This window comes from Pan troglodytes, chromosome 11 (assembly GCF_028858775.2).
Source record: "Pan troglodytes isolate AG18354 chromosome 11, NHGRI_mPanTro3-v2.0_pri, whole genome shotgun sequence".
In the NCBI taxonomy this organism is placed as follows: Eukaryota; Metazoa; Chordata; class Mammalia; order Primates; family Hominidae; genus Pan; species Pan troglodytes.
The window spans coordinates 11,232,480-11,259,458 of record NC_072409.2 but is presented as its reverse complement, the minus strand read 5'-3'; the positions used below and the strand labels follow the sequence as shown (position 1 = coordinate 11,259,458).

Below are 26,979 nucleotides of genomic sequence, written 5' to 3'. Positions count from 1 at the left end.
TTCCTTTCCATTTTCCAGTATGATGTGTCAGTTGAGTGTAGTTGAGAGTAAAAGTGCGACATTCCCATCGGAGAAAGCAAGGCACCTACTGGACGACAGTGTCCTAGAGTCCCGCAGCCCCCGAAGGGGCCTGGCTCTGACCTCCTCCTCTGCTGTCACCAATGGACTCTCCCTAGGTAAGCGTCTCCGGCCTGCACATGATAGGCTGGTGGGCTGTAGGCCCAGCATGTGCTCCGTGTCTGTCTCTGTGTCACTGTGCCATGCCCAGTGGCACTATCATTCTTGGGGACCCAGTGGCCCCTCACCTCCCTGCAGAGGTGGCTGCCTGCAGGAATCGCCCAGACCCAGGGAAACCCTTGTCTCCTAGCCTCGTGGGCTTCATGAAGAGCCCCGGATCTGTCCTCATCCTGCTGGTGGCATGGCAGGCAGGTAGAAAAAGCAGCCAAACACATGCCTGAGACCAGCTGCCATTGGCTGGCAGCTCCCCAGACCAGACTGGACCACAGTCAGGCTTCTGTCCCTGAGGGATCATGACCCACAGGGCCCTGCAGGGCAGAGCAGGAGAGGCAGCCAGGGAGGGTAGCTGGGTGGCCACTGGGTTCTCACTGCGTACTTGTCTTCACAGTGGGAAGCTAGAAGGAGGGAGGATGAAAAGTTGATGTTCAGGGATGAAATTGCGTCACTGAGTGTCAGCCAGACGTGGTGCTTATGGCAACAGAAGAGACAGAAACTGTGCTGCTGAGGCTGGGATAAGAAGAACTTGACATTAGGACTCAGGCTGGTGTTGAGCTCTGGTTGTAGGTCCATACCCCTGCAGTGTCCAGGTCAGCTGAGGACAGGTGGGCACCGCCCTGTTATTACTGCCATCAGGCCAGTGTGCTCTGATGCCTGTTGCCTTTCAGTGTGCCTGTGCCTCTGTGGTCTGTGTGTCTGTGTGTCTGTCGGCTTCCCTTAGCAGGGAGTCCTCCCATGGCTGGTGGTTAGACCAGTTGCCGAGCTGGGAGTTGATCTTGTGAGGACTGCAGAGCAGAGGGCCCAGAGCATGGGGGTGGGGGGCGGGAGGGGACAGGAGAAACAGGCAGGAATCACTCCCACGTCTCTGTGAAAGCAAGTCAGTCTCAGAGGGCGTGGGCAATATCAGTCCAGGGGTCGCTGTCTCCCACGCCCTGGAAGTCTGACAAGCATGTTCTGTGTCTGCCTCTGTCCTCAGAGGAGGTCATCCTGTTTGGAGCCAGTCAGGGTTATACAACAGCTCAGGACAATGTGTCCGGGGTTACGAGGTGTGCCTTGGGAGAAGAGTTCAGGTCATGCATGGGGAAAGGCTGGGTTGAGCAAAGGTGTGCAGGTTTCTTCCCAGAGACACAGCTGTGCTGGTGGGTGGGAGTCCTCTAAGAAGGCATCAGAGTCCACAGTGTCCACATTCTTTGGTCATGGGACCCTCTTCCTTGGAGTGTCCAATGGGACCTGGGTTCTGAGGAATGCCCTCTGGGAAATGCCGGCCCAGCAGGACTCAGCTGGGCGGCAAAACAGCTGTTTTATATCCAGAAAACTTTGTGAGCTGCGCCTGAGTCCAGGCCTTGCTATTCCTGAGATAGAAAACGGAGTCAGATGCAGAGCTGTCCAACGTCCAGACAGGAGATCATAAGGTTGTTTGGTTCCCGGCTCCTCAAGTTGGGGAATTGAAACTGTTTTTCTGTTTGAGGCCAAAAGCCCTGATGAAGCGGCCATTTGTGCATGTGCCCTGTTGGGAGCTGGGCTAGTCCTCCCCTCTGTGATGAGGGCCGTTACTCAGACAGATGCCAAGGGGCCTGGGATCTCCTCCCTCCCCCTTTCCCAGTGCTCGGCCTTGGTGCTCTTTCAGGCAAAGAGCACTGAACCTCAGAGCCTCTGAGGTCTGAGAGACAGTCCAGAAGCATTGCGCATGGATGCTTGGGTGAGAGGAGAAAATCTCTCCTCCAAGAGGGCTTAGAGAGCCCGGAAGAAGCAGGGTCGCCCATTCAGCCCAGAGGGACAGGCCTGAAGGAGGAATAGGGAGCAAAGCTGTGGGACCCAGCCCCTCTCTGTGACCCCACTGGCCAGGGGTCTGCAGGGGCTCTCCCTTGAGGCTTCTGTCTAATGCCAGGTAGCTGCACTGTGACCAGCGTCTAGTCAAGTCCTGACCCTTGGGGAAGAGGAAGAGGTGCTCGTTTGGCCTCACCAGGTGAGGCCTGTTCTAGTCCTGGCTTCACTTGGGCCAGAAGGGAGGCAGTGGTGGAGCCAGGTCAGGCCCAGAAGAAAGCCTGAGGACCCAGACCCCAGCGGGCCAGTGGGCAGTTAGCTGTGGCCCCCGGGGGCAGTGGGAAGGTAGCAGAGGACCTGCCTGGAACAGTGGTTCTTTGACCCTCCCAGAGCAGAGTTAGAACTCGCAGCAAAAACTCGAGTACGTTGAGGCTCCCAATGTCAGGAAGCAGTTTCTGTGGCACTTCTGTGAGCTCAGGGGGCCTGGGCCCGGTGACCCAGGAGAACAGGCCCCTCTTCTGTGAAGCCGTTGTGCTCATTGACCTGTGTTCCTTTTCCAGGCAGTAGTGAGAGCTCAGAGTTTAGTGAAGAGATGTCTTCAGGGCTGGAAAGGTGAGTGTGGCCTCAGCATGGCCTCCCTCCCAGGGGCGGTGCTCAGGGCCGAGGGAGCCGAAGACAGGCCCCGGGCAGGGACGGGCCCTGCCCCACCCACCCCGTGAGGCTGCTCTGTGGCTCCTTCAGCAGACTGGCCGGGGCAGGGCTGACTAGGAGGGAGGATGGAAGAGCAGGATGGTTGTTGGGGCCCCAGCCCCCATGCTCCGAGCAGCCCCATGCCTCCCCTGATCCAGGAGGCTCTTCCTCCAGCACAGCTGCAGGAGGCCTGTGAGTAGATTTGGTCTGAAGTGTGGGTTCTTGAAACCAAAAGCCTAAGAAGTGGCCTGTTCTTGAGATGGGCATGTGGCTCCGCCTGGTGGGGTCTGAGAATATTGCACCCTAATGGCCTCAGGCCTTGGGTATTTATTGACCCCCACCCTGCTAGGCACTGGTGACAGGGAAGTGGCCATAGCCTCTGCCTCCCTCGAGGATCCCTCTGCCTCCCTCGAGGATCCCTCGGCCCAGGGTTTGGCTCCCTGGGAGAGCCTGTCTGCCAGGGCCCCAGGCCTCCTGCTCAGGAATTCCTATCGCACAGCTCCATGTACTAGTGTTTTCCTGTGCCAGGCGCCCGGTGATCTCTAGGAAGGCAGGCGATGCTGTGAAGGGGGTGCCCCCACAGCCATGGCACCACCAGGGGTGAAGGGCATCGTGGCGACTCAGGGTTTGAGGGGAGGCGGGAAACATCCAGTGACACAGAATGTCCAGGAAAGGCAGGTTTGCACCAGTATCCAGGGCCCTGGGCACACACACACACGTACACATGCACACTCACATATACACACATGCCCTACACACTCACATATACCCATGCACACACTGTACACTTGAACTCACCTATGCTTGCAGTCTCACGTACACAGGCACACGCTCACACGTGCTTGTGTATACATTCATATAACCACACTGTCACACGTGGGTGCATACACTCACACATGTACATATGCATGCATGCATGTACCCTCTCACACATTTGTGTGCATAAACACTCATATGCATACACGCACACACACACACTCCTCCTCTGGCGCTGAAGCTTCTCTCCTCAGTCCTCATAATCATAAATTGGCCAGAGAGAAGATAAGTGCTGCCTAGCAACTCCTCCCAGGGCAGACGGGCTGCCTGCTGGTCAGTGCTCTTGGTTGAGCATGGCCTGTGCCAAGCACTGTCCTGGTGCTTTGCGTGCATGGATGCACCAAATCCTCAGCACTCCTGCACAGCAGCCATTCATAGTGTCCCCGTTTTATACATGTGGAAAACAAGGCTCAGAGAGGTAAAGTGACTTACCTGCTCCACACTCTGGTATGGACAGAGCTGAGCCACACCCAACAGCCCCCTGACCACTGAGCCACCTCTTCATCACTGCTCCACAGCTTGGCCAGATACGGGGACTGTCCCATATTGGTCAGTCAGTCTATCTGCCTGTGAAACCCAAGATGGGGGTTGGTGGGGGAGTGGCGATATGCCAGCCCTCAGAGGCTTTCTCTTTCCCCTCCCCGGCCATCTGGGTTGCTCAGGCAAATGGGCCAATAGCTTTCACCCTGGGAGCCACCCCGGCAGTGGGGAGGAGAACTGGACAGGCACAAGGGCAGACTCTAGAACTCTCAGCATCAGTCAGGGGACTCCTGGGGACACCCTGAGGGAGATAGCTTACAGGCAGGCCAGCACCTCCCCTGGCCTCAGGCCAATGAGAAGACATCAGATGGCAAACAGAGGCACAGATCCTGAATAGCAGCTAGACCTGGACCTGTTATTCATTGATTCATTCATTCTTTCACTCGCTTATTCCTTCATTCACTCACTTACTCATTGAGTAGCTGTTAAGCAGCTGCTCCCTGCCAGACACCCCACGAGTTACTGAAGGTGTAGCAGATATAGTTCCTGCTAAGTACTCATGACTGAGATTAGAGCTTCTAGGAAGGAGGGTGGTGAGAAAGAATTCCTTGTCCCAGGGAGATGATGCTGTTTGCAATGCTGTCATGATCACTGTAGGCCACAGCATTTCATGGCATTTAGATCACTATCCATCTGAATGTCTAGAATAAGTGATTTTTGGATCTCTTCCAAGCACTGGTCTCATGGCTGGCGCAGATGCCCGGTGCTGCCTCCAGCAGTCTTGAAACATCCCTGCAGGGAGGATGTCCTGTTTCTCATCCTCTGAGGATGGCTTTTGGCCCAGCCCCACCTTGCTGAGGGGAGCAGGGGGCCACCTGCTTTGGAGGATGCCAGTGGGCCTGCGATGTCTCCCTCAGTCAAGACCCAGGCCCCGTGCAGTCCTGATGAGCAGATGCCAGTTGCCCCTTGGCCACCGGCCTCCATCTCCATCCTGCACTGCCTCTTACATTCCCTGAAATAATCCACACTCGCAAAAGCAAAGGAGCATTCTGGACCTTCCTGGAGAGTCCACAGGAGAGTTGGAAGGGAAGATTGACCTCTTGCAGCTTGAAAATCTTCATTGCCTGTGGCTCTTTTCTTTCAGTTACTCACCTTCATGCTCTTTCCTGGGTCTTCTCTATTCCTGACCTTCATGGGCCTGATGCTTAGCTCCTCCAGGTCCTCCCTCCACTCCCAGCTCTCACCCAGGCCAAATCCTCCTACTCTAATGGGGAGCAGACTCCCTCTCCCTCAGAAGACTGAGTGTCAGCCTGCCTGGGCCCAGAGGCCAGCACCTGCCCTGAAAGAGCTTCCCCTCCTCAGAGACCCCACGAGCTGTTCCCTGCAGATGCCATAGGAATACAGCTTTCTCTGCAGGCCGCACCACTCGAGCAGACAGAGGCCGTGGAGCCAGAGCCAAGGGTGCAGGGGAGGCCTGGGCCACGCAGAGAAGTGAGGTGTGAGAGAGGAGAGGGGGAGGCTTGGCCGTGGTGGGGGAGACAGCATTTTGCCCCACAGCTCTGAAGCGCAGGGGCCACGCTCTTCTATTGAAGATTGCCACCAGCCCCCTGCCCCTCAGCCCTGGTAATAAGCCTGCCCAGGCTGGGAAGAGAAATAGAGCCAGATACCAAGATGAAAGACAGGAAGACCCCAGGCCAGTTCCTCCACACCACACACACCTCTGGTGGGTTGAGGGCACACCTTCATCACCGAGAATGCCAGTGTCAGCAGGCAGGCAGGAGTTTCTATTGTCTGGCCAGGGGTGAGACTCTGCATGCCCGTCTGGTGAATTTGCCTTCCCGGAGTTTATGCACATAGATGTCTCCTCTTTGGGTAGTAGCCAGAGTTCAGGCTGCAGATGCCCAGTAGGTCCCCATAGTGTTCGGCCATAAAGAGCTTCCACACGGGAGCTGGAGCCCACTGAGGCCTGTGGAGCTGCTGTACTGCCCTCGGTGGGAATGGGTCTGTTCCTACTGGACTGTGGAACAAGGGTGCAGAGAGCAAAGGGGACCCTCTTCTGCTCTTCATCCTCCTGTCTCCTCACCCATGTCAGCCTTGGCAAGGACACAGGGCCTGTGGGGTCGGGGAGGGGCAGTGAGATGCAGGGAGGTGTTTGTTAGTCACTTCTGAGCCCCCAGGCTGCCTTGAAGACCCTCCCCTACCCTCAGGGCCCAGAATGAGGACAGGGTGGTGGTCCTGGGCCAGGGCCCTCAGGAACCAGAGAGCTATGGGCAGGGGTGGGCCTGCTCTTCTCTGTGACTCCACCTAGTGTCCCTGGTCAGCAGTCTTCCTCACCTCATGCCGGGGAGAGTAGGGGCGAGGAGAGAAGGGGGGCCCCCAGCACACTCTGCTCTCCCAGGGAGGTGGGGAGGCGGCCGCAGGGCATTCGGTTACCTGGAGAGGAGGGCTGTGGGCTTGTCAGGATGATCTCCAACCATCCTAGGGCCCCTTGGAAACCAACAGGGAAGGGAGCGTTTAGTCAGGAGCAGCAGTAATGGATAACAGATGCCTTTTTCTGCCTGATTTGGAAAGCAAGTGTTGGCACTAAGATGAAAACAAGAATATCAGCCTACGAGTTAAAGGATTTTAAATGAGGTGTTTTTAAAAAGATGAACAAAGTGGATTGTAGCGGCGATCATGTATGTATATATGAAAATAGAGTCTCACTCATCCTATTTCTGGTCTCTAGGTTTATTGAGTGAGTTTATTTTCCCTGTATTCTTCAGATTTTCCACAGTGCGTAAATGTTTCTTTTCTACCCAGAAAAACAATTAACATTTAACTGTATAAAAGAAAACATAATCAGAAATGATTACTGATCAGTTTTTAACAAGTGAAGTATGAAAGTGCCACAAAGTTGATTACGAAACCCTTGGCCACCATCTCCCCTGGTCGGAATCACCTGTCTCTGTGGAAGGGCCTTCTCGTGTGAGGCACAGGCTGTAATACAGGTAGTGGGAAGAGTAGGGGATGGGGGGTCCTTGGAAGGCCCAGGGTGAGAGGAGGCCCCTGTAGTGGGTGAGGGAAGTGAGGCTGGGGCAGGGTTGGGGGGCACAGTGCACAACCCTCTCTGAAGCAAAGCCCGTTCCTCTTCCTGCTCTGGGGGAGGTGAGGGAATGGGTCAGAGCTCAGAGTCTTAAATAAGTCCTGTCAGGGAAGCAGTTGTGCAGGATGCAGTGGGAGGATCCAACAGGGCGACCTGCATCAGGCACCAGGCTCAGAGGTGGCTTCTGGAGAAGGGGAGGGTTAAGGAGCAGCCCAGGACATTTAGTGAAGAGGACCCTAGAGAGCCCTCGAGGCAGGACCTGGGACCTGAAGAGGCTGTGGGCTGTGAATCATGCACCAGGCTGGGACAGATGGCCCAGGGCTTGGTGTCTGTAAGAGTCTCATACAGGCTGGGCCCCGTGGCAGGTCCTCTTCTCTGGAGTTCTCCATTGACCTCCACAGTGAAAGGCACAGCCAGCCATGCGGGGGCACCTGAAGTTAGGACCACTGATCCTCCCAGGTCCTTGGGTAGCTCTCAGTACCTCTGAGCCTCCATTCCTCAGCCCTGTGATGAGGCTAGGCACAATGAAGATCTAACACATAGGTGGAGCTACCACATCTGAGGAACTGATTTAGGGACTTTTTTTTTTTTTAGACAGAGTCTCACTCTGTTTTCCAGGCTGGAGTGCAGTGGCACTGTCATAGCTCACTGCAGCCTTGATCTCCCAGGCTCAAGTGATCCTGCTGTCTCTGCCTCCCAAGTAGCTGGGTACAGGTACACGCCACCATACCTGGCTAGCTTCTTTATTTTCATTTTTCAGTAGAGATGGGGGCTCACTGTATTTCCCAGCTGGTCTCAAGCGATCCTCCCACCCCCACTTCCAAAGTGCTGGGATGACAGGCAGGAGCCACTGTGTCCAGCCTGAGTTGGAGACTTTTATGAATTTCCCTCAATAGGTACTACTTACCACCAAGAAAGCAACCCAGGGGTCTAAGGCTGGGTAGGGGGAAGAAAAGTTTCCTCAAATGCAGTTCAGTCATCATGGGAGGGATGGACCGGAGTGATGGCAAATTTCTACCAGCACCCTCCAGGATGACACTGGACTGTGGGAGGGCCCCTCTAAGAGGTCGCTGCAGACAGTTGCCCCTCAGAGTGCTGTGGGGTGGTGCTGTAGGGCGTTCAGGGAGTTGGGTGATGCAGTTTCTGCCCATGTGAGGTTTACCTGTTCGTTTTAGCTGGTGGGATCATCCGACATCCTTAGGGAGGCACCAGGGAAATGCAGTCATGGTGACAGAGCACCAAGTCTCCTGCCCCAAAAACTGAGTTTTAAAAGACACTTGTTTCCTTCCTTGAGAAGATCAGAGGACCCTGGTAGATGCCCAGGTCTGCCAGGTCCCAAGGATGCCTCTCAAGCCCCAAACTCTGCAGTATTTTGGGAGAGGCAGGCCAGGCTCTGGAGGCGATCCCGCAGGTGATAGGTCCCCTTGGCTGCAGCAGACATGCCAGTGGCCATTCTCGGTGACTACCGCAGAGGACCTCACTGTCCCCCACACCTGTGGCTGAGGCCAGGATCCCAGGCTCTCATTCTTCCCCTGAGTCTGGTGTCCTCGGGTTCATTCTGCTGCCTGGTGCCTGGCTTCAGTGCTCTGGACAGTTGGCCTATCTCTCCTGCATGAGACTCAGAGACACTGAGCCCTGGGCCATCTGTCCCAGCTTGGTGCATGACTCAGAGCCTGCAGCCTCTTCAGGTCCCAGGACCCCCCTCGAGGGATCACTAGGGTTCTCTTCACCAAATGTCCTCTGGGTGGCAGCCCAGTTAGAAAATTTGCCAGCTTCTGATTTGGGTTACCCTCCGATATGTGATCTCTTGCCTTACTCCCTTAGCTCCAAACACTAAAGTCTGGCAGTTGAGGCTCCAGCCAGCAGACTGAGAGAAGTCTGCAGAGAGAAGAGTGCACAAAGAACCCCTGGCCTCTAGGTGCCAGGGCCTTTTGCTTAACTCTGTTTTCAAGCCCTGCCAGGCAGCTGCTGCTGCTTCATGGGTAGCTGGGAAATCTCTGCCCACAGCTTCTCTGTCCAATATCTACAATTCCTCCAGAGTCAGCACCTAGAAAGTGGGCAGGACGCTCCTTCCATCTTGTGTCCATCCTTCTCTGTGCATATCTGCTTTACCCCTCCCCACTCTCTCTCAGACAAGATTTCTGAACTTCTCAGTGCACAGAGGGGAAGATGGATGATGCCTCATGGCAACTTGGGATGCCTCCCAGGTTTACATGTGATAGTTTCGCCCAGCCACTGAGCCTCACTTTCAGCCTCTCAGATCTGGTTCCTAATCACCAGGAGAGAAGATCTGGCATACCTGGCTTGGATCACTGGTGTTGCCCTGTCCACTTAGCTGTCAGAAGGATGGGGACATACAATACAAATGTGGTTCCTAGGGACCCACTTAGTGAATCAGGGATATTGCCCAGAGAAGAGTGGGGCCCATAGAGAGCAAATGTCCTTCAAAAAGTGCTGCTAGAAGGGACATCCCAGGGTCCAGCAGAATTCAGGGTAGCAGCTTCCTGCCTGAAGATGAGAGTGAAGCATCAGAAAGTGGCCAGCATAGGCCATGGCCTAATTGGATGGCTTCCCATCCAGGGTGCGCAGGCGCAGGTGGACACTGCTGATCAGTAGCATCACCTGGGCCCTTCCACATGTGCATTCCTACCCAGGCTCTGTGGACTTGAGGCTGGGGCTCTGTGTACAGAAGATTAGGGAAAGTATATTAGTCTGTTCTCACGCTGCTAATGAGGACATACCCGAGACTAGGTAATTTATAAAGGAAAGAGGTTTAATTGAGTCACAGTTCAGCATGGCTGGAGAGGCCTCAGGAAACTTACAGTCATGGTGGAAGGCGAAGCAAACATGTTCTTCTTCATATGGTGGCAGCAAGGAGAAGTGCTGAGCAAAAGGGGGAAAAGCCCCTTAGAAAACCATCAGATCTTGTGAGAACTCACTCACTATCATGAGAACAGCAGCATGGGGGTAACCACGCCCATGATTCAGTTACCTCGCACTGGGTCCCTCCCATGACACGTGGAGATTATGGGAACTACAATTCAAGATGAGATTTGGGTGGGGACACAGCCAAACCATATCAGGGAGGGATCCTACTTCTACTAAGACCAAGATTTCCAAGGCCTCAACATAATTATTTTCTGGGGAGGTTGCCCTCCAACCTCCTAGCCCAGAAACAGGGACTTAGGGCTTTATGAAATGTAAGCCCCAGGATACCTACAACCTAATGTGTACCTAGAAAATGATGGAGTGAAGATGGCCTTTCAGACCTGCTTGACTAGTCTGAATTCTCATGATGCTGTTGGCTCTGGAAGTGCCCTGGCCACTTCCACCTCAATAGCACCACCTACTCTGCCTCTTCCCAGTGTCGTGATCTTGGGCAAGTGACTCCACGTCTCCAAGCATCAGGTTCTTTATCTATAAGGTGGGGATAATAATAGTGCCTACCTCACAGTGTTATATGAATAAATGAGATGCTGAGCGAATCCTGCTTAGCACATTGCCTGGCACCCATTGTCTCATCACCACCACCACCGTTACCACCATCACCATCCTCATCTCATCCTCCCACTTTTACTGTCACCACCACCACCACCATCATCGTTATCCCATCATCTCATTGTCCCATCATTATCATCATCCCATGACCCCATCCTCCTGCTCATCATCACCTTGTACACCCCTTGGGACTGAAGTGTTCTACTTTGTTGCCAGTCGATGTCTTCCCCAGACCCAGGTTCCCACAAGCTCCTGGTCTGGGCAAGCCTCAATTGCCTGTTGCAGTCCTCCTTCTGACTCCACCTAAGATCCCTGAGAGGGATCTTAGTCAAACGGCCTTCCTAGGACACTGTGTTCAGCCACAGGTTCTCAGAATGACACTGGGAAAGGTGTCTGTGGTTCTGGGCTATGAGCCCCTATGTCAGTTACCAAAAAACAAACAAACAAACAAAAACTATGATTTCTGGGGTTCCTCTGATACCACCACCCAATCATTTTGCATTTTCTGGCCCTGAACATTCAAATAACAAATTTTCTCAAAGCAGGGACATTTCCAGACACTTTCAGTTGTCTGGTTCCAGTGGCTGAAGATCCTAGCTCCTCTATGCTGATGCTGGCCTGCCAGGCAGCCAGAGTTGCCCTGCCCAGCACGGTCCTCCTCCAGCTCTGGAGGGCTCACCTGGAGGGAAGGCTGGCCACTTCCACCCTGACTCTGTGTTCCTAAAGGCTGGCCTGGAGAAAGGTCACACTGGTGCCGCCCTTCAAGGCCTGGGGTCGCTCCCCGTGGCTCCAGAGAGAGCAGGCTCTGACGTCCATAGCCTGGAGCAGCCCCCAGCACAGGCCCTCCACCCGCACCAGAAAATGAGCCTCCCTTTGTGAACACTTGAGTCTCTATCTCTAATGACAGGCCAGCAGGGTGGGACAAGTGGCTTCACCTCCTTGAGCCTCAGTTTCCTCATCGAAAACTGTGAGAACCGGGCCCCTCTCACAGAGCTGGGCATGCTCTTGTGTGAAAGCATGTAGTTGGCACGTGGCGTGCAGTTGAGAAGAGGCAGCTGCTCTTCAGTGCCAGGCAGCAACTGCCAGGAGACTGCTCCACTGGGGCCACCAAGGGACCAGGAGACCTGGAGGTGGCCCTATTCTGGGAGATCCCCAAGCCTAAGAATCTTGTGGTCATTCGGTCTCAGACACTGACAAATCCCAGGCAGCGTGAGTGCAGGTGGGGACCCACAAGTAGAGGTGCCTCTGAGAGGATAATGCCAGAAAGGGCCCCCACAGTGGGTCCAGTCCCAATGACAGACCCCACCATGTTGATGCTGCCGCCTCTCCCTTATCCTGAAAGGCTTTATCTCACAGTGTGGTGAGGAACTTGGGCTGCAGAGTCAGACAGTCCTGGGTTCAAGTCCTAGCTTACAAGGCTCATGCCTTGGTCAAGCAGATTCACATCACTGAGCCTCAGTTTCCTCATTGTGGGGACGGTAAGGGTGCTTTACACAAAGCTTCGGTGGCAGTGCGAGTGCACTCGAGGAAGTTGCAGGAGCATCAGAGCATGTGAGCACTCACTACCTAGTGACTGCTTGATCTGTCAAGAGCCCACCCAGAGACCCCTGGTGTCCCTGTGCTCCCCGCCAGTCCACTCCTCACTCCTTGAGGGAGGACATGAGGAAAGGCTGCTTACGAGGCTAGCCTGCTTGGAAGATGCTCGTTTCAAGCTCTCCATCAACAGATGTCAGTTCCTTCAAACATCTGTGAAATACAAAGCCACGCACTGTCTCACGCAAAGGGAGAGAATGATGGGAAGAAGGTAGCCGCGCTGGCCACCATGCCCTGTCTCAGGTACTGTGGGAATTCCGGACAGTCCACTGCCATCACATTCTCCTCAGGTAACGGGGAAAAAGACTCATGAGAAGAAAAGTGGCAAAGGGGCCAGAGGGCCCGTCTCTGGGAAGGGGGACTCCATCCTCAACTCCCAACAGTCAGCAGCTCACAGCTGGAATCCAGCCCAGGTGAGGAGGAAACATCCCTGGATAGCAGACAAAGCCACAAAGGATCTCACTGCAAGAAAGTCCATTGTCAGACCCTGCTCAGAAGAAATCCCCGGTTATGGCTGGAAGAAGAGCAGCCCCGGAGGCAGCCGTGGCCAGTTCCCCTGAGCAGTGCTGCTTCTGCATGGGCTCGGGACCTGGCCGTGCTAGTGCACTCACTTGCGAGGTGCCCAGCATGTGGTGCCGGTAACAGTGAAGTTGGTGACTGTTTGACTTCTCCAAAATGAGAGAATCATGGTTATCTGCATGAGTCATGTTCACTTGCTGCACTCCACCCCTCTTTCTGAGAGGGAGGTGGCCATTGGGCCAGTGGCCTGGGAGTTGAGCACACCAGGGCCTCTCTTGTCTGTGCTACAGCTCAGTATGGGTGGTAGTGGGGTCAGCCTATTACCACCCTGACACCCATTATGTTAGAGGACTGGGGGGCCAAGCACATGCTATGGTATACCATCACCCAGAGAGGAGGAGCCGATGGGCAGGAGGCTCGGGGGCCTGGAGCAGCCGTCCCAGCTAACCATCAGACTCCCACCAGCCCTGAAATTGGGCCCCTGGACAGTGGACCCGAGATGGCCATCAAGAAGAGCTCCTTCCTGGGAGGAGGACAAAGGCCCCTGGGCAGGTACGATGTACCTGCTGCAGTGTGTGAGGGCGGCCCCACACTACCCACAGGTACTGATGTCACAGAGCAACGGCTGACCATGGAGGACTGAGGGGATCTTACAAAGGAACTCCGGGCCTCATCTGACTTTATTAAGTTGATTACGTTGTTGTCTGGCCAACGGGCAAAAAGAGCTGTGGTCAGAGAATAGGCCATGCCTCAAGGGTGGGGAGAAGTTTGGAACATCAAGTGGATACGGGAAGTGAGTCTTCTAAGACAGAGAGGCTAAAGGAGAAAGAGGGTGCCTCCCCGCGAAGAGGCTGAACAGGAAGCTGCACGTTGCCCTGGAAAGGCTCACTGCCGGGGAGTGCAGGTGAGAGGAAAGCCAGAGGGCCGCCCACGGAGCAAGCTTGGAGCATGGACTCTTGGATGCTGCGGCAGGTCACAGAGCGAGTTTGCAGGGGCCTGGCTGGAGCCGCAGAGGAGACTGTCCAGTTGAGAGCAAACAGAAGGCTCCGGTTGTGTCCTGGTGAATGACCCCCAGGCCCAACATGCAAGGTTGCCCACAATTCTGTGTGCACTTTTCACGTGGACTTGCCGTGGACTATCTGGGCTGTACAGTGTTTGCTATGAAACATCTCAGCCCCATGCTGAGGCAAGTGGGCGTGCCTGGATTTTAATCATGCTCTTGACACTGGAAAAAGGGTGAACACTCAATAAAAAGTTGAAAGAATTACGCGGAGACTTGGAGACTCTGAGGGGTGCTGTGTTTACTGGCCTGGCAGCTCCAGGTGTGCTTGTAGTGTGGCCGAGGAGGCTGGGGAGGAGTTGGGGAGGGAGGGAGGTTGCTCTGCGGGGCTTCCTGAGCTAATTGACTACGTAGTCCGGGCTGCTCTTGCCTCCTTCAGGAGCATCTGGTCTTTCAAAGCTGTTGCTAAAATTTAACCCTTTTCCTCTGAAGCAGGGGACGTCTCTATGCCACCCTGGGGCCCAACTGGCGGGTTCCAGTTAGGAATTCTCCCAGAACCCGGAGCTGTGTCTACAGGTATTCATGTGTTCATGTGTTCATTTGTTTGACACATAGCTTGTTATGTGGCCTTTTGGATGCCAAGCACTGTGCTAGAGGCTGCCGAAAGAAACAGACACAGCCTTTGCCTACATGAGTCTACTGCCAGGTGCACTGGCTGTCCCAGAGGAGGTGAGGGGCACTCAGGAAGAGGAGGGGGAGCTTACTTGGTTCGGGAGATCAGGGAAGGCCTCCCTGAAGAAGAGACTGGAAGAATGATAGGAATTCGCCAAATAATTGGAAGTGGAGGGGCAATGAGAATGCTCCCAGCAAAGGGACAGCATGGGCTATGAGGCAGGAAGAGCTGGGTGATTCGAGTGAAGGGAAGGGAGTGTTGGAAGGAATGAGAGAGGGCAGGGACATGAGATGAGCTGGAGCCACATCCAGCATGCATCATCCAGCAGGGGTGAGAATGGTGGCTCAGATCTTAAAAGCGACAGGAAGCCATGAAAGGGGCTTGCTGTGGGCGGGTGGAGGAGAGGAGAGGAGAGGGGGAGGGTGGAGGCACTGGCCGGTGTGGACCCAGGAAGGCCCGTGGAGCGCACTGGGCAGTGGCTCGAAGGAAGTTCCAGTGGCCTGAGGTGTAATGGGATGGCGAAGATGGATGGTCAGACATATTTAGTACCTGATCCCCAGTGCATCCTTGGGATTGATTAGGTTGCAGGGGCATCCGAGAGGAAGAAAATCCCCGCTTTCTGGCTGAAGCAGCCAGTAGGGGGTGGTGCCATTCCTGAGGCACCGGCAGATCCGGAGCTCAGGAGGGAGGTATGGGCTGCCATGCCCTTGGACGCCTTCATCTGTAGGTGGTGCTTGAGTACCCAAGGGAGAGGGTGAGTGAAGAGCCTGGGAAAGATGTGGGGAATGGTGCGTGTGGGCTCACGTCCCTCCTGTCCCTCCACACCACCTCTTCCCTTCCTCGCTGCTCTCTCAGGCTCCTGCCAACACCAGAAGGAGGGGCTGCTGGAGCTGGGGCTTCACAGGCACCAGCTCCTCAGGTGTGGAGGAGCCCACGCCAGCCCCAGGGAGCGGCCAGGCTGTAGCCACGACAAAAGCATCCCTTAGGATAGGGTGGGGGTGCTGATCAGGGCCTGGGTTATGAGGAGCTTGGTCACCAAGCCTGGAGCTTTGCAGCCCCAGAGAGACGGGTGTGGGAGTCCTTGGCGGTGGGCCCTTCATGTGCGTTATCGCCTGGCCCTCCCCTCCGGGCCTTGCCCTGCGCCGTTGAGTCTGGACTGCTGGGACGTCATGGACTTGGTAGTGGGGCACCTGTGGTCCCCAGTGAGTGAGAGGGTGCTTGACCTCAGCTCCTCCAGGGCGATGTCTGACTGGTAGTCTCTCCTCAGCCCCACCGGCCCGTGCATCTGTTCTCTGGGGAACTCCGCAGCTGTGCCCACCATGGAGGGGCCTCTGAGAAGAAAAACCCTGCTCAAGGAAGGGCGGAAGCCTGCGGTAAGTACAGACCCACATCCACCGGGGCAGCAGGGGCTTCCACATCTGTAAATAGTGCCCACTCCTAGAAGTCTCAGCAAAAGTCACATGCATGGCAGAGGCTCTGCTTGCAGTGGGCGTGCAGCGAGCTGAACTCTCAGGAATTATACCTGACACTGCCGTAAAATGAACAAAGGGAAGGCTCCTTGAGTAAAGGAGCAAGAGACGGGAGGGAAGACGCCTCCTGTCTTGGTCCTAGGTGGAAGTTGGCATTGCCAGGGGGTGGTGGAGGGCCAGGGAAGAGATGGGGCCTGCACTGGCATTGATGGGATGGCTGGGTCTGTAATCAGCCAGGGATCCTCTACCCCCACGACCCCTGGTGGCATCACTCAGCCTCCCCTTCCTCTGTAGCTGTCCTCGTGGACCAGGTACTGGGTCATACTTTCAGGATCCACCCTCCTGTACTACGGAGCCAAGTCCTTGCGGGGCACAGACAGAAAACACGTAAGTCCCTTGAAAGGACTCTAGTGCTGGGACTTCCTCTAGTGGGGAAGGGACCTCTGTGAACTGTGGATGATGGGGGTGGGAAAGGGATCTATGTGAACTGCGGAGGATGCAGGTGGGAAGGCGGCAGGGGAGGGAGGAAGCCTTGCCTGGCCCATGTCGGCCTCCCTTGTGGAGTGGAGGGCTGGGCCCCGGTCTCCGCATGTGTTGTTGCTCTCCTCCAGTATAAATCCACACCTGGCAAAAAGGTTTCCATCGTGGGCTGGATGGTGCAGCTGCCCGATGACCCCGAGCACCCAGATATCTTCCAGCTGAACAACCCTGACAAAGGTAGGCAGCAGGCCAGAGCTGGCGCCTGCAGCTGCTCTCTGCCCATTTCCTCTCTTGCACAGCGTGCATTTTGAATTTATTAGGAGCTTTTGAGGCTGCTGCCTTCCCTTTGCTTTAGATTCTGATGTTCATGGGGTCCATGCTAGTCCACAAAAGCTGCATAGATCATGGTTGGCATGTCCATTGAGAAGGGTATGAGGCACAGGGTGCTGGAATCCTTTTTGCAGCCTTACCTATGGCTGCTGGGGCCCATCACTCCAGGAGCTGTAGTCTTACGGTCTTGGAATAAATAGTAAGGCTGGATGAGGCAGGGCCATGAGGCTGGAAGGGTCTTGGCTCTGGGGAGATTTCAGGGATCCCCTCACATGCCTGTGCCATAAGACTCTGGCAGTGTCCAGTTCCAAGGCCAACTCAGAGAAGAACCCTTTTAACTTCCCAAAGTTCCAGCCTTCTCTAGCTGTCTCCCAGTTCCTCCCGGTTCCCACTTCATGATCATGCTGGGAAGGAGGAGAGATTCTGGGTGCCATCCTGTCCAGTAGCCCTGTCTTCACTGACATTCAGAACAGACTATGGGGGGTCTCCTCAGTAACCCATGTCACATGACAAAAACCCAAAATTGCCTGGGTCAGTTGGATTCCAACCAGGCAAACCGATTTGGGCTGGAAAATCGCCACGCATTTTCACACCTTAACAGGAATGTTCTACTGTAGGGTTCATGAACACACAAATCACCTGGGGATTAGTTAAAATTCAGATTTGGATTCAACAGATCTGGGGGTAGACACCAAGATTCTGCATTTCCAGCAAGCTCCCGGGTGATGCAGATGGCAGTGCTGGTGGGGAGACCATGCCTTGAGTGTCAGGCTCTAATGTTCTTAGCTGAGAAGCAGAGAAACAAAGGGAGCCTCCAGGAGCCTGGAATGGGGAAGAGATAAATTGCCAAGTTCTCTGCTCCGTGTCTGAGTGACTGAAGCCACATTTGTTGCATACATGTGGCAGTGTGTCCTGAGTTTGGATACCATTTGAGTTTCTTCCTCCCTCAACAGTCTGGACTGGATTAGCAGTGGTTTCTTAAGGAATTGTGACACAAGGGGTGGCCAGGGTCCATGGATGGAATTCAAGAGGTCTGTGAACTTGGGTGGAAAGAAAAATGCATCTTTGTTTTCAGTTACTTGTGACTACTTCAGTTATGAGTATAAGCATCCAACAACAAAAATGTTAGCAATACCTGTGATTTTTATCTCCAAGAGGAATCACATATTGTTACAGACATTTCAAAATGTCACTTATGCTCATCTCTTTGAAATTACAGTGCAGTATCGGACCTGTACTAGATCTGTTTTTAGTGCTTTAATATAGAAGCACCTATAGAATTATACTGCTGGTTTGTTTTTTAGTTGTTTAATAACTGTATTTGAGTATTATCGATTTCCTTTGTATTTTATACATTTGGAAACATTATTCTGAGGATGGTCCACAGGCTTAACCAGACAGCCAAAGGCACCATGGCCCCAAAATGGTTAAAAGCCATGGTCCAAAGAGACCACTGGAGGGAGCCCTGGAGGCTGCTTTCTCTGCATGTTCCAGCTCACCTGGGGCCGACCTTCCCAGTTTAGTTACCCGTGTTTACATTTCTCTTTATGCCAGTCACCAGCTGACCCTCCTACGTGGCCCTCTTCTTAACTCATGGTTTCTCTACCCATCAGGCAATGTTTACAAGTTTCAGACTGGTTCCCGATTTCATGCAATACTGTGGCACAAGCATTTGGATGATGCATGTAAAAGCAACAGGCCTCAGGTAAAGTCATCAAAATCCTGCTTGTCACCTGAAATATCCTCTCCCACCCTTGGAACTAATGGTCTTTAGAAAACAGGGTTCCCTTCTTCTTTCAGAGCCCATTAGCCACACTCTCAGATACCCTCTTCTGATCAGCATCTTCCCTTGAGACAAGGCACCCCCTTGCTCAGCTTAGAACTAAGCCCAGCTCCAGACCAGAACTTTGAATCTGGTTCCTGTGTCTTTCCCACAATAGGAAATGCCACAGAAACACCCACTGGGGGATGATTATGAGCAGCTGTGATATCACCCCAGGATCAGGTTCTAGCATCTATTTAGGTCACCCCTGCCAAGAGCTGACTTCATGGGAATACTCCAGACTCACTAAAGGGCCTCCCTGCCCCACAACCCTTGGGAATAATGCGGCTAGCTAACTTACTGACAGCCAGCCATGGGCCACGCAAGGCTGCTGGTGAAAGGGGGTCCCTAGCTTCTCAGTGTGTTTGAACCAGTGGGATCTGTCTTGACATAGGCCCTCTCTGGCCTGCTGGGCCTGGCTCATGGTATGGCCCCCTCCCCTCGTCGCCCCCAGCCGTCCCACGAAGGGTGTTATGCGAAATGTTTCACATGCAGGAATTGGCTGAATTCTCTCAACATCCCTGTGAGGTAGATTCTCTTACTGTCTCCGTTTTATGCTGAGGGTCCTGAGGCTCAGAAAGGGGCAGACACACATTTAAGGTCCCACATTAGTGAGCAGTGGAGCTGGGATTGAACCCAGGTCTGCCTGACTTCCCCGATTCTCTGCTTGTTGCCTCTGAGCCCTCCTGCCTCTCCTGCCTCCACTTCCCTGGTAACCCCTGCAGCTGAGCAAAAGACTGGAAGCACATCCCTAGCTGTCAAGGCTTGTGAGAGAAATGGCTACCTGAGCCCTCAGCAGCAGATGGGGGCGGGCTGAAGCCTCCTGCTCCCTGGGGGTCAGGTGGGCAGCATTGATGCTCCTGTCCCTAAGTGTCCATGTGTGTTTTCCCCAGGGATCAGCCAGAGGAGGAGCGGGGGAAGCAGGAGTCCTCTCCTAGCCCATCTTGGGAGGGCTAGGCGCATGGCTTAGAGGGTGGCGCTTCAAGGAGGACAGTTAGGCGTAGTGCCTGGGAGTAGACTCAGCAGGCCCCTTGCAAGCAGCAGCTCTGAAGTCTGGGGGACCTCAGCAAAGGCAAGTTCATACCAGGCATTTGGGTCCAGGAGGATGGGGACTTCATGGTGCCACATGGCACAGTCACAGACTTCCTGGTCCCTCCAAGTGGTTCTGGAAGCTGAAGGGAGGTCTCTAGTGACAGTGACAGGTCCTAGGGCTCTGTGCTCAGCTCGGTCTGTAACACAGATGAGGACAAATACGAAAAGCTGATTGCAATTACAGATGATAAGAAGTTAGAAAGCAGAATTAGCAAGTTCTCAGAATTAGTCCTCGACCAACTAAAACAGGACAAGACCAATACAAGAATAAACATGAGGTGCCACAGGGAGGTTCCAAATAAATTGCACTTGATTCCCTTGACTCACCCATCTGACTTCGGGGAATTTGTCCTAGGGATGTGCACACACATGTGCTCAAAGATGTGTTTAAGAATGTTCACCGCAGCATTGTTCTTGATAGGAACCAAAACCCTGGAAGCCTCTGTGACCCTCAGGGGTCCCTATTGTGTGACACTTGATAGTTATTAGAAAGAGGCAGATCAGGGCAAAAACATTTGGAAAGGATGATCTCATCTGTATAAAAGTTCTAAGATGATACACAAGAAATGGTAATTCTGTAGTTTCTAGAGAGCTTTATGTATAGTTTATACATTGAATAAATGTAATTGGCCATCCGTATGACAGGAAGACAAGGGTTTCGGTCGGCAGCCATCTCAAGGTGATCCCTTGAGACAAGATGCCAAGACTTGAACAAGGCTGCCGCCACCCCAGCTTGCATTAAGAGAGGAAGAGCATCCTGGCTCCTCCATACTAGTCACACCATGTGTGTCTGGGGTCCCTCAGTAGCTCTGAGGGCCGCTCTTTTAAGAGCACAGCACACTGAAGCTCACCTACCACACACAGGAAGCCGGAGCAGCTCCAGGTCCAACAGGAACTGACAGCCACGAGGTGGACCACCTGGAGGGTGGTATGGGGAAGGAGGCAGGGCCCTGTGCCTGAAGCCTGGGCACCATGGTGGCCCCAGTCAGGAGCAACAGTGGTAGCCCTGAGTAAAACCCATTGTCCCTCTTTGGAGGAGCGGCCAGAGGATGACAGCAGCCCCAGCAGGCAGCAGTGCCTGGGCAGGCTGATCCAGCAGAGCACTAATGGGTCAGTTTCATATATTGGCAAATGTGGTGTAGCATGGCAAGGCTACAAGTTTTAAGGATTTTTGTCTGATTTTCAGACCTAGAGGAGGGGATTTTTCTTCCTACTTTCCCCCTTTTTTATTTCTAATTTACTTTCAACCAAATATTACCACTATGTGCTATATGTAATAATAAAAAGTTGACAACAACTGAAATATTCAACAGCAGAGGATGATTTAAGTGAATCACAGTACATCCGTGTGATGGAATGCCAGGAGGGTGTGAGAAAGAGTGTGACAGAAATGCATCTATTCACGAGGAAACATCGCAGTGACTAGATTGATTTTCTATTCTGTGGAACTGCATGTCCTAAACTTGTTTTTATTAACACTGAATACACTTAAACCTTATCTATAACATATGTATAGGTATAAACAACAGCAATAAAACACCTTATTGCCACCATGAGCCTAACAGCAGAGCCACCAGGGCCTTGGAATGCTGTCCCTCACCATGGCCTCTTCCTAACTCGGTTTCTCTCCCTCCCACCTGTGCCCCAGCACCACTCTCCTGATTTGTTTGCTGATTATTCCTTTAGAATTGCAGGTCACGTACTTGATTCCTTCATGTATTGTCTGGGGTGCATTTTTAAACTTTCTTATAAATAGAACCATAACGATGCATTTTCTTGTGTCTTGCTTTTCTCCTATAACATGTTCCTAGGATTCATCTGTGTTACCACATGTAGCAGTCATTCATTTATTTTTACTCATTTTGTTTTTATTAGTTCTTCTGTTGGGCATCCCAGGACTGATTTTCTGCTTTTTTGCTATAGTGAACAGTGCTGCTAATGACCATTCTTATAACTGTCTCCTGGTACATGGAGATGCATTTTTTTCCTAATTCATAGTTTGACCAAACTGACACCAAAATGGATTTTTTAAAATGAAATTATTTCTAATCAAATCCTCCCATAGCAGTGCTGAGGGAGGAGGTCTGGGGCTGAGGACCTGTTGGCAACTTTTGGGGGTGGCAGAAACACTCTGACCTTGGGGCTAGTGGTCCCGCCAGTAAAGGGGGCTAGGATCTTGTCCTGAGGGCAGAGCTGTGGGAAGGTCTTGGGGTTTCTGATATCCCTGAACTGACTCTTTCTCCCATGCTTCCCTTTGCCAACTCCAGCCACCCACCCTCTGCACACACCTCAGGCCTTCAGGATTTGTCTCTCTGCCCCTAGCGCAGTTTGATTTTCACTGAAGGAGATAGGTTGAGAGCGTGGGCTCTGGGTTCTTAGCCCTGCTGCTTACTTGCTGTATACTGAACCTCCCTAAGCCTCAGTTTCCTGTCTTTGTAATGAGGACGATCCCAGTGCCTGCCCCAGGGGTTGAAGTGAGGACTCAAGAACGCAGTGCATGCGGTGGATTCAGAGCAGTGCCTGGCATGCAGCTGCCACTTCACATGGGGTGGCTATTGTTATTGCCATACCCTCTCCCTACCCAACCTGCTCATTCCCAGACTCACGGGGAAAGGCCTGTCCCTTCCCTAGGGACCACCCCTTGTCCTTCTCTGAGGTCGGAACTTTAACAAGAGGCTGAGCTTTCTCTTCTAGGTACCTGCAAACCTTATGTCATTTGAGTAAGTCTCTGCAGGACGTGGCGTGACTTCAGAGGCTTCTGGGAACCCAGGCTGGGCCTGGTGGTGAAGAGCAGTCCTGGGCACAGGCTGTGAGCCAGGGTGCTGGGAAACTCACAGCCGGACTCAGGGGACACAGCCTGTGGCCTCACCATCCCAGAGGGCTTCACCAGTGTGGGATCCACCTGTCAGTCCCCAGCGACTCTCATGACACTCATTCTGCAGCACCGCCTCTTGGGGCAGTGGTCAGACCCCAGACGCCCTCTCTGGGCCCACCACCTGCATCTGCGACTAGAGAGCACCCGGCCCACGTTGGGTTCTCAGTGCTTTCTACTGCACAGAGTGGACAGCGCTAACTAACCTGTGAGAGGGGCCCGAGAGAAGGAACAGCTGTGGAACAGGCTTTTTACACCCCAAGTGCACGGGGTTGCTCGCCCACAGGGCTGCCTCAGATTTTTGTACAACCCCGAAGCGTCCTCTGCGTGTGCGTGCTGTACGTGTGTGTGTGTGTGAGCGAGTGTGAACTCTTCAAGAAACATGCATTTTGGCACAAGACTCGTGACATCACACACTTCATTCGCTTTGAGGCCCTGCTTTAACCTTAAGTTATAGCCCTGTCCACCGAGGAAGGTCAGAGTGAGAGCCTAGATTCCTCCTGTGTCAAGGGTCCCTCGCATTCTTTTACTGTAAACAAACAATGCCTTAAATTGTGTCTTGTTTTCTGTTCCTATGGGTGCTATTCATCTGGAAGGCCTGCTTCCAGGCCTCTTTGCTGTCAGCCCTTCTGAGACAGGACCTGGCTTCAGGACTGTGGACTGGGCTGCTGGCCTGCTTGCTTCCTCCCTTCCCCATTCCTAGCAGGGCCTGAGGCCCTCCTCTTCTCACCCTTCCCACCATGCCAGAATGGGAAGTTGTGACGTTGCAGCTCCAACCGACGTGCTCATAGTGATCAGCTGTGCAGGAGCCATGAGGCACCAACCTCTCCCCGCAGGGCAAAGCCTGTGCCCCCATCATCTCACTCCTTTGCCTGCACCGCCAGGGTGGGGCCCACCAAGATTCCTGATCATGACGGGAAGCTGAGTGACCCTGAGGCCTTAAGCTTCCCTGGTCTTGGCCCCAAATGCAGTCACCAGCGAGTTTTCCATTTTCCAAGTCCAAGGGCACAATTGTTGATGACCGTGTGACAACAGAGCGATGCCCTGGGGAGTGAACAGTCCAACCTCTGCATTCAGTTAGGAGCTCTTCACATGAATCACATCCTTATCTGTCACCTTTTGTCACATTTTAAAGTGACTTTTATTTTGCACAAATAATTTTTATTCAGAATAATAAATCACTCTTTATTCACAGTATCTTCTCTTCCCTCTTCCCCTTTAGTTTGGATAGCCTAACTCTGAGAAGTTAACCCTTAAACAGTTTTCTGGAAGAGACTGAATTTCTGGGTCCTTGCAGCTGTGATGGTTTCAGAGCTCAGGCTAATCAGGCATCAAGCTACCCTCAAGAGTTTCTGGGCTGGATGCTTCAGAACAACATCTACACCAGTAAACTGTAATAGGTCAGTTTCAAAACGACCAAAAGACCCACCACTGTATTTTGACCAAATAATGACAACTTCTCTAGAAATTTGAATGGCTTGGTGAGGAAAGTAGTTGTCACCAGGGCCTCATTTTGTAGTTGAGCCTTACAGTGCTTAGTAATTCATCTTCTTTTTGAGCAAAGACTAGAATACTTTCCTCCTAAGAGAAACTCCCAGGTGGTAAAGTTGATGCCATCAAACTTTGACACTGGGTGCTCTGCACACCCACGCGGATGTTGCACCTCATTCTCCCGATGACTATTCAAATCAGCATCTAGAGGCTGAATGACAATGCCAAACACTCCACCTCTGATCAGAACCATGCAGTGTTAACACTTTAACCTACATTGAATCTGATTCTGTTAACTTTTAAAAAGTCGTAAGTTTGGATGAAAGTGCAAGATGTGGAACATCAACTACCTATTTTCCTTGGGTTTTTCCACTCTGCAAACTGTCCTGGTTTTTCACACCAATGAAGTATTATAGATGCCAATCCAAAACCTCAGAATTTCAGGCACCACAAAAACAGGTAATTTTCTATCCCTTATAAGTTTGTCTTTTCTTTCAGAAACATCTCTTAGCCTAATTTGAAATAGCACAATCACAATTCAAAATGTTTAGTCTTCTCACTAATTGAGTCTGCTTCCACGTCCTCTCCCAGGAACATTCTTAGCTCGGACTCTTGAAGAATCTCTTTAGATTTTGTTGGCAAAAGCCTTATAGAAGCAGTAAGAGGCTTGACCACGCCGGAAGAGTCCTGGAGCTAAAGCTGGAAGACACTCAGCTCTCTAAGCAGGGGCTCGGCCAAACATGGGAGTTAAGTGCTGCTTGTCTTCCCAGTGTTGGTTTGAACCCTGTGAGCCTGAGACAGAGAGGGCCAGGCACCAACCACAAGGCGGGAAAGTCCATGGGTAGACCCTCCCCCTGGAGGGAAGCATTTCTAGTTTTTGCTCCTTGACTGTCCAGAGTGTACAAATGTTCATAACGCCATTGAAGGGATTATTTCTTGCATGCATATGCTGAATTTTTTTAAGCAAATGGATCATGGCACCCCAAAATGAAAGTTATAGAAAGCTGTCTACAACTGTGGAGTTGGTAGCTGGTAACATTGTTGTCCCAAGAACAACTCACCTCTCTCCCTAGGACTAATTTTTGTCTCTCTCAGTTGAACATGTTTTGTCATTCAAGATCAGTCAGGTGCATTCTGGCAACTGACATACTTGATGGAGGATTGATTCGGTAGAGAGCAGTAGAAATCTTGTTCTAACTGTGCCTGGTGAGAGACTTTGGCCCCCTCCCTCCCTATAAGGCTGTGGAACCTGAGGAAGTAGATACTTGAAGAGATTCTGTTTAGGAAGAAACTCACTCTCTTTTGCCAGTTGAATTTATAGAGCATTTTTTTTCTTACCAGGATGGCCAGTATCATTTTACCCCCACCTCCCAAGCCCCAAGAGGTGTACCTTTTCAGATGCCATTTTACAGGCGGAAATGCTCCATGAAACAGGAAGCCACTTGCAAGCAACATCTGCTCTGTTCCTCAGGTGGGGCCCAGAGCCCTTCCCCGAGACTGCTGATGTCTGTAACCACTGGGGAGCACTGCCAAAAATACAGCTTTCTGGTTTGTGAGCCCACAAATGACTTAAATCAGCTTTACATCATTTTTACATATCAAGTGGTTTCATGTTAAAAAAACAAACTCCTAGTCCTTTAGAAATAACAGATTCTCTGCACAAAACCACCCATTCATTCATTTATTCATTCACATCACTAGCAAGTGCTGCCTATGCTAAGAACAAGTCAGATCTGATCCCTGCCCTCATGGACCTGACCACTCAACAAACAGTCCCCACCACACCTGTCTCCTTAGGCAAGACTTTGCCTCTCTCCTAGTCCTGAGTATAAATCCTGTGCATAGATTCCTCTAGAAAGGCATCAAAAGACTCAACAGACTGAATAGCCTCTTGGTCTGCGAATTCAGTTGCAATGAGGATGAAGTCACTATCCTAGAGGCTGCTTGGCCCAGAAGAGCCAGGCACAGAGCTGCAGTTGGGTACGCCAAGGATTCCAAAGGTGGAATGAGAGAGTAGGGTCAAAATGTCACAGTATCTGCTCCATAGGTTTCTGTTTTTAATTTCAATGTTAAATACAACTACAATATGAGCGAGAACTGCATTTTCTTGGGTGTTGAGAACTTGTACCATGGACTTCAGACCGCCTTGCAGCCCTATGCTGCACAAGCGTGTACACCCCCTGGGCAGCCTCAAAACCCCGCTTACAGCAGCAACACAGGAGATCATCTGTCCATTTTAGAACCATTAATCTCTTTATCCATTGCTGAACGACTGTGACTATTCAGTAATGAAATAATATTAATTAATTAGTATGGTATAATCTTTAATAAATTTCGTGCCAAAATGCATGGTTTTCCACTTAGCATTCAAAATGTTGCATAGAGAGTAGTTTTCAATTTCTTATGTACTCTTCGAAGTAAGTTGAAAATCAGTTTCTACATTTTAATTCGTTTCCTGTTAAATCTGTTGCACTCTCCTGGGCTGTCTTTTTTTCCAGCAGACCCCTGCATGCAGTTGTGTAAGGACTTTCTCTAATTCTTGTGAATCGTCTCACCCGCAGTAACCACTGAACATCAATCAGCCCTCCATGGGGTTCTTTAGATTTTTGGTGAAGTATTTTGTTACCTCAGTCTTGTATCAAGTTGCTGTATTTTTCAGCTTGTTACATTGATAATAATTATTTCACTAATTAAATACTTTAATGTACAAACATCTTTGTTTACTTTGAAATTAAATGTGTTTTCCAATGAATATTGCTCAGTTTATTAAAGTCACACACATTCACTTAGCAAACAGTTGCTGTTTCAGATAGACACAAAGGAGGCATGGGGTGCCCAAAACTCAGCTAGGATGTAACCAGAACATAAAAACCCTGCAGGAGCAGCATCCTCAGGAAGGGACAGGCACTCCAGGGAGAGAGGCAGAAGACCTGGGGATGCTTTAGAAAGCAGTGGGTATTTGGAGATTCAGTTCAGAGGTTGCAGAACACATGAAGGGTGGGGGCAATAGGGAGACAGAAATGAGAAGATGCAGGATGAGGCTGGGAAAAAGGAGGCAACCTGATCTCACT

General features: G+C 52.2%; 1 protein-coding gene across 37 annotated transcripts in view; it reads left to right on the top strand.

The window, feature by feature from the left end:
* Window positions 1-26,660, top strand: part of RALGPS1 (Ral GEF with PH domain and SH3 binding motif 1) — a 309,829-nt gene extending 283,169 nt beyond the window's left edge. For 6 of the 37 annotated variants that reach the window (XM_063788283.1, XM_063788286.1, XM_063788285.1 and 3 more), the window contains 8 exons: window positions 19-176; window positions 2,559-2,610; window positions 14,172-14,255; window positions 15,620-15,725; window positions 16,116-16,208; window positions 16,433-16,538; window positions 18,245-18,336; window positions 20,410-20,845. In XM_063788283.1, coding sequence (XP_063644353.1) covers window positions 19-176; window positions 2,559-2,610; window positions 14,172-14,255; window positions 15,620-15,725; window positions 16,116-16,208; window positions 16,433-16,538; window positions 18,245-18,336; window positions 20,410-20,505 — 787 coding nt within the window. In that variant the 3' untranslated portion in view covers window positions 20,506-20,845. Of the gene's footprint in view, window positions 1-18; window positions 177-2,558; window positions 2,611-14,171; window positions 14,256-15,619; window positions 15,726-16,115; window positions 16,209-16,432; window positions 16,539-18,244; window positions 18,337-20,409; window positions 21,317-22,239 lie in introns of those variants that run through there. The other 31 variants (XM_054659088.2, XM_063788284.1, XM_063788297.1 and 28 more) reach the window with 12 other exon arrangements.
* Window positions 26,661-26,979: the final 319 nt, after the last annotated feature.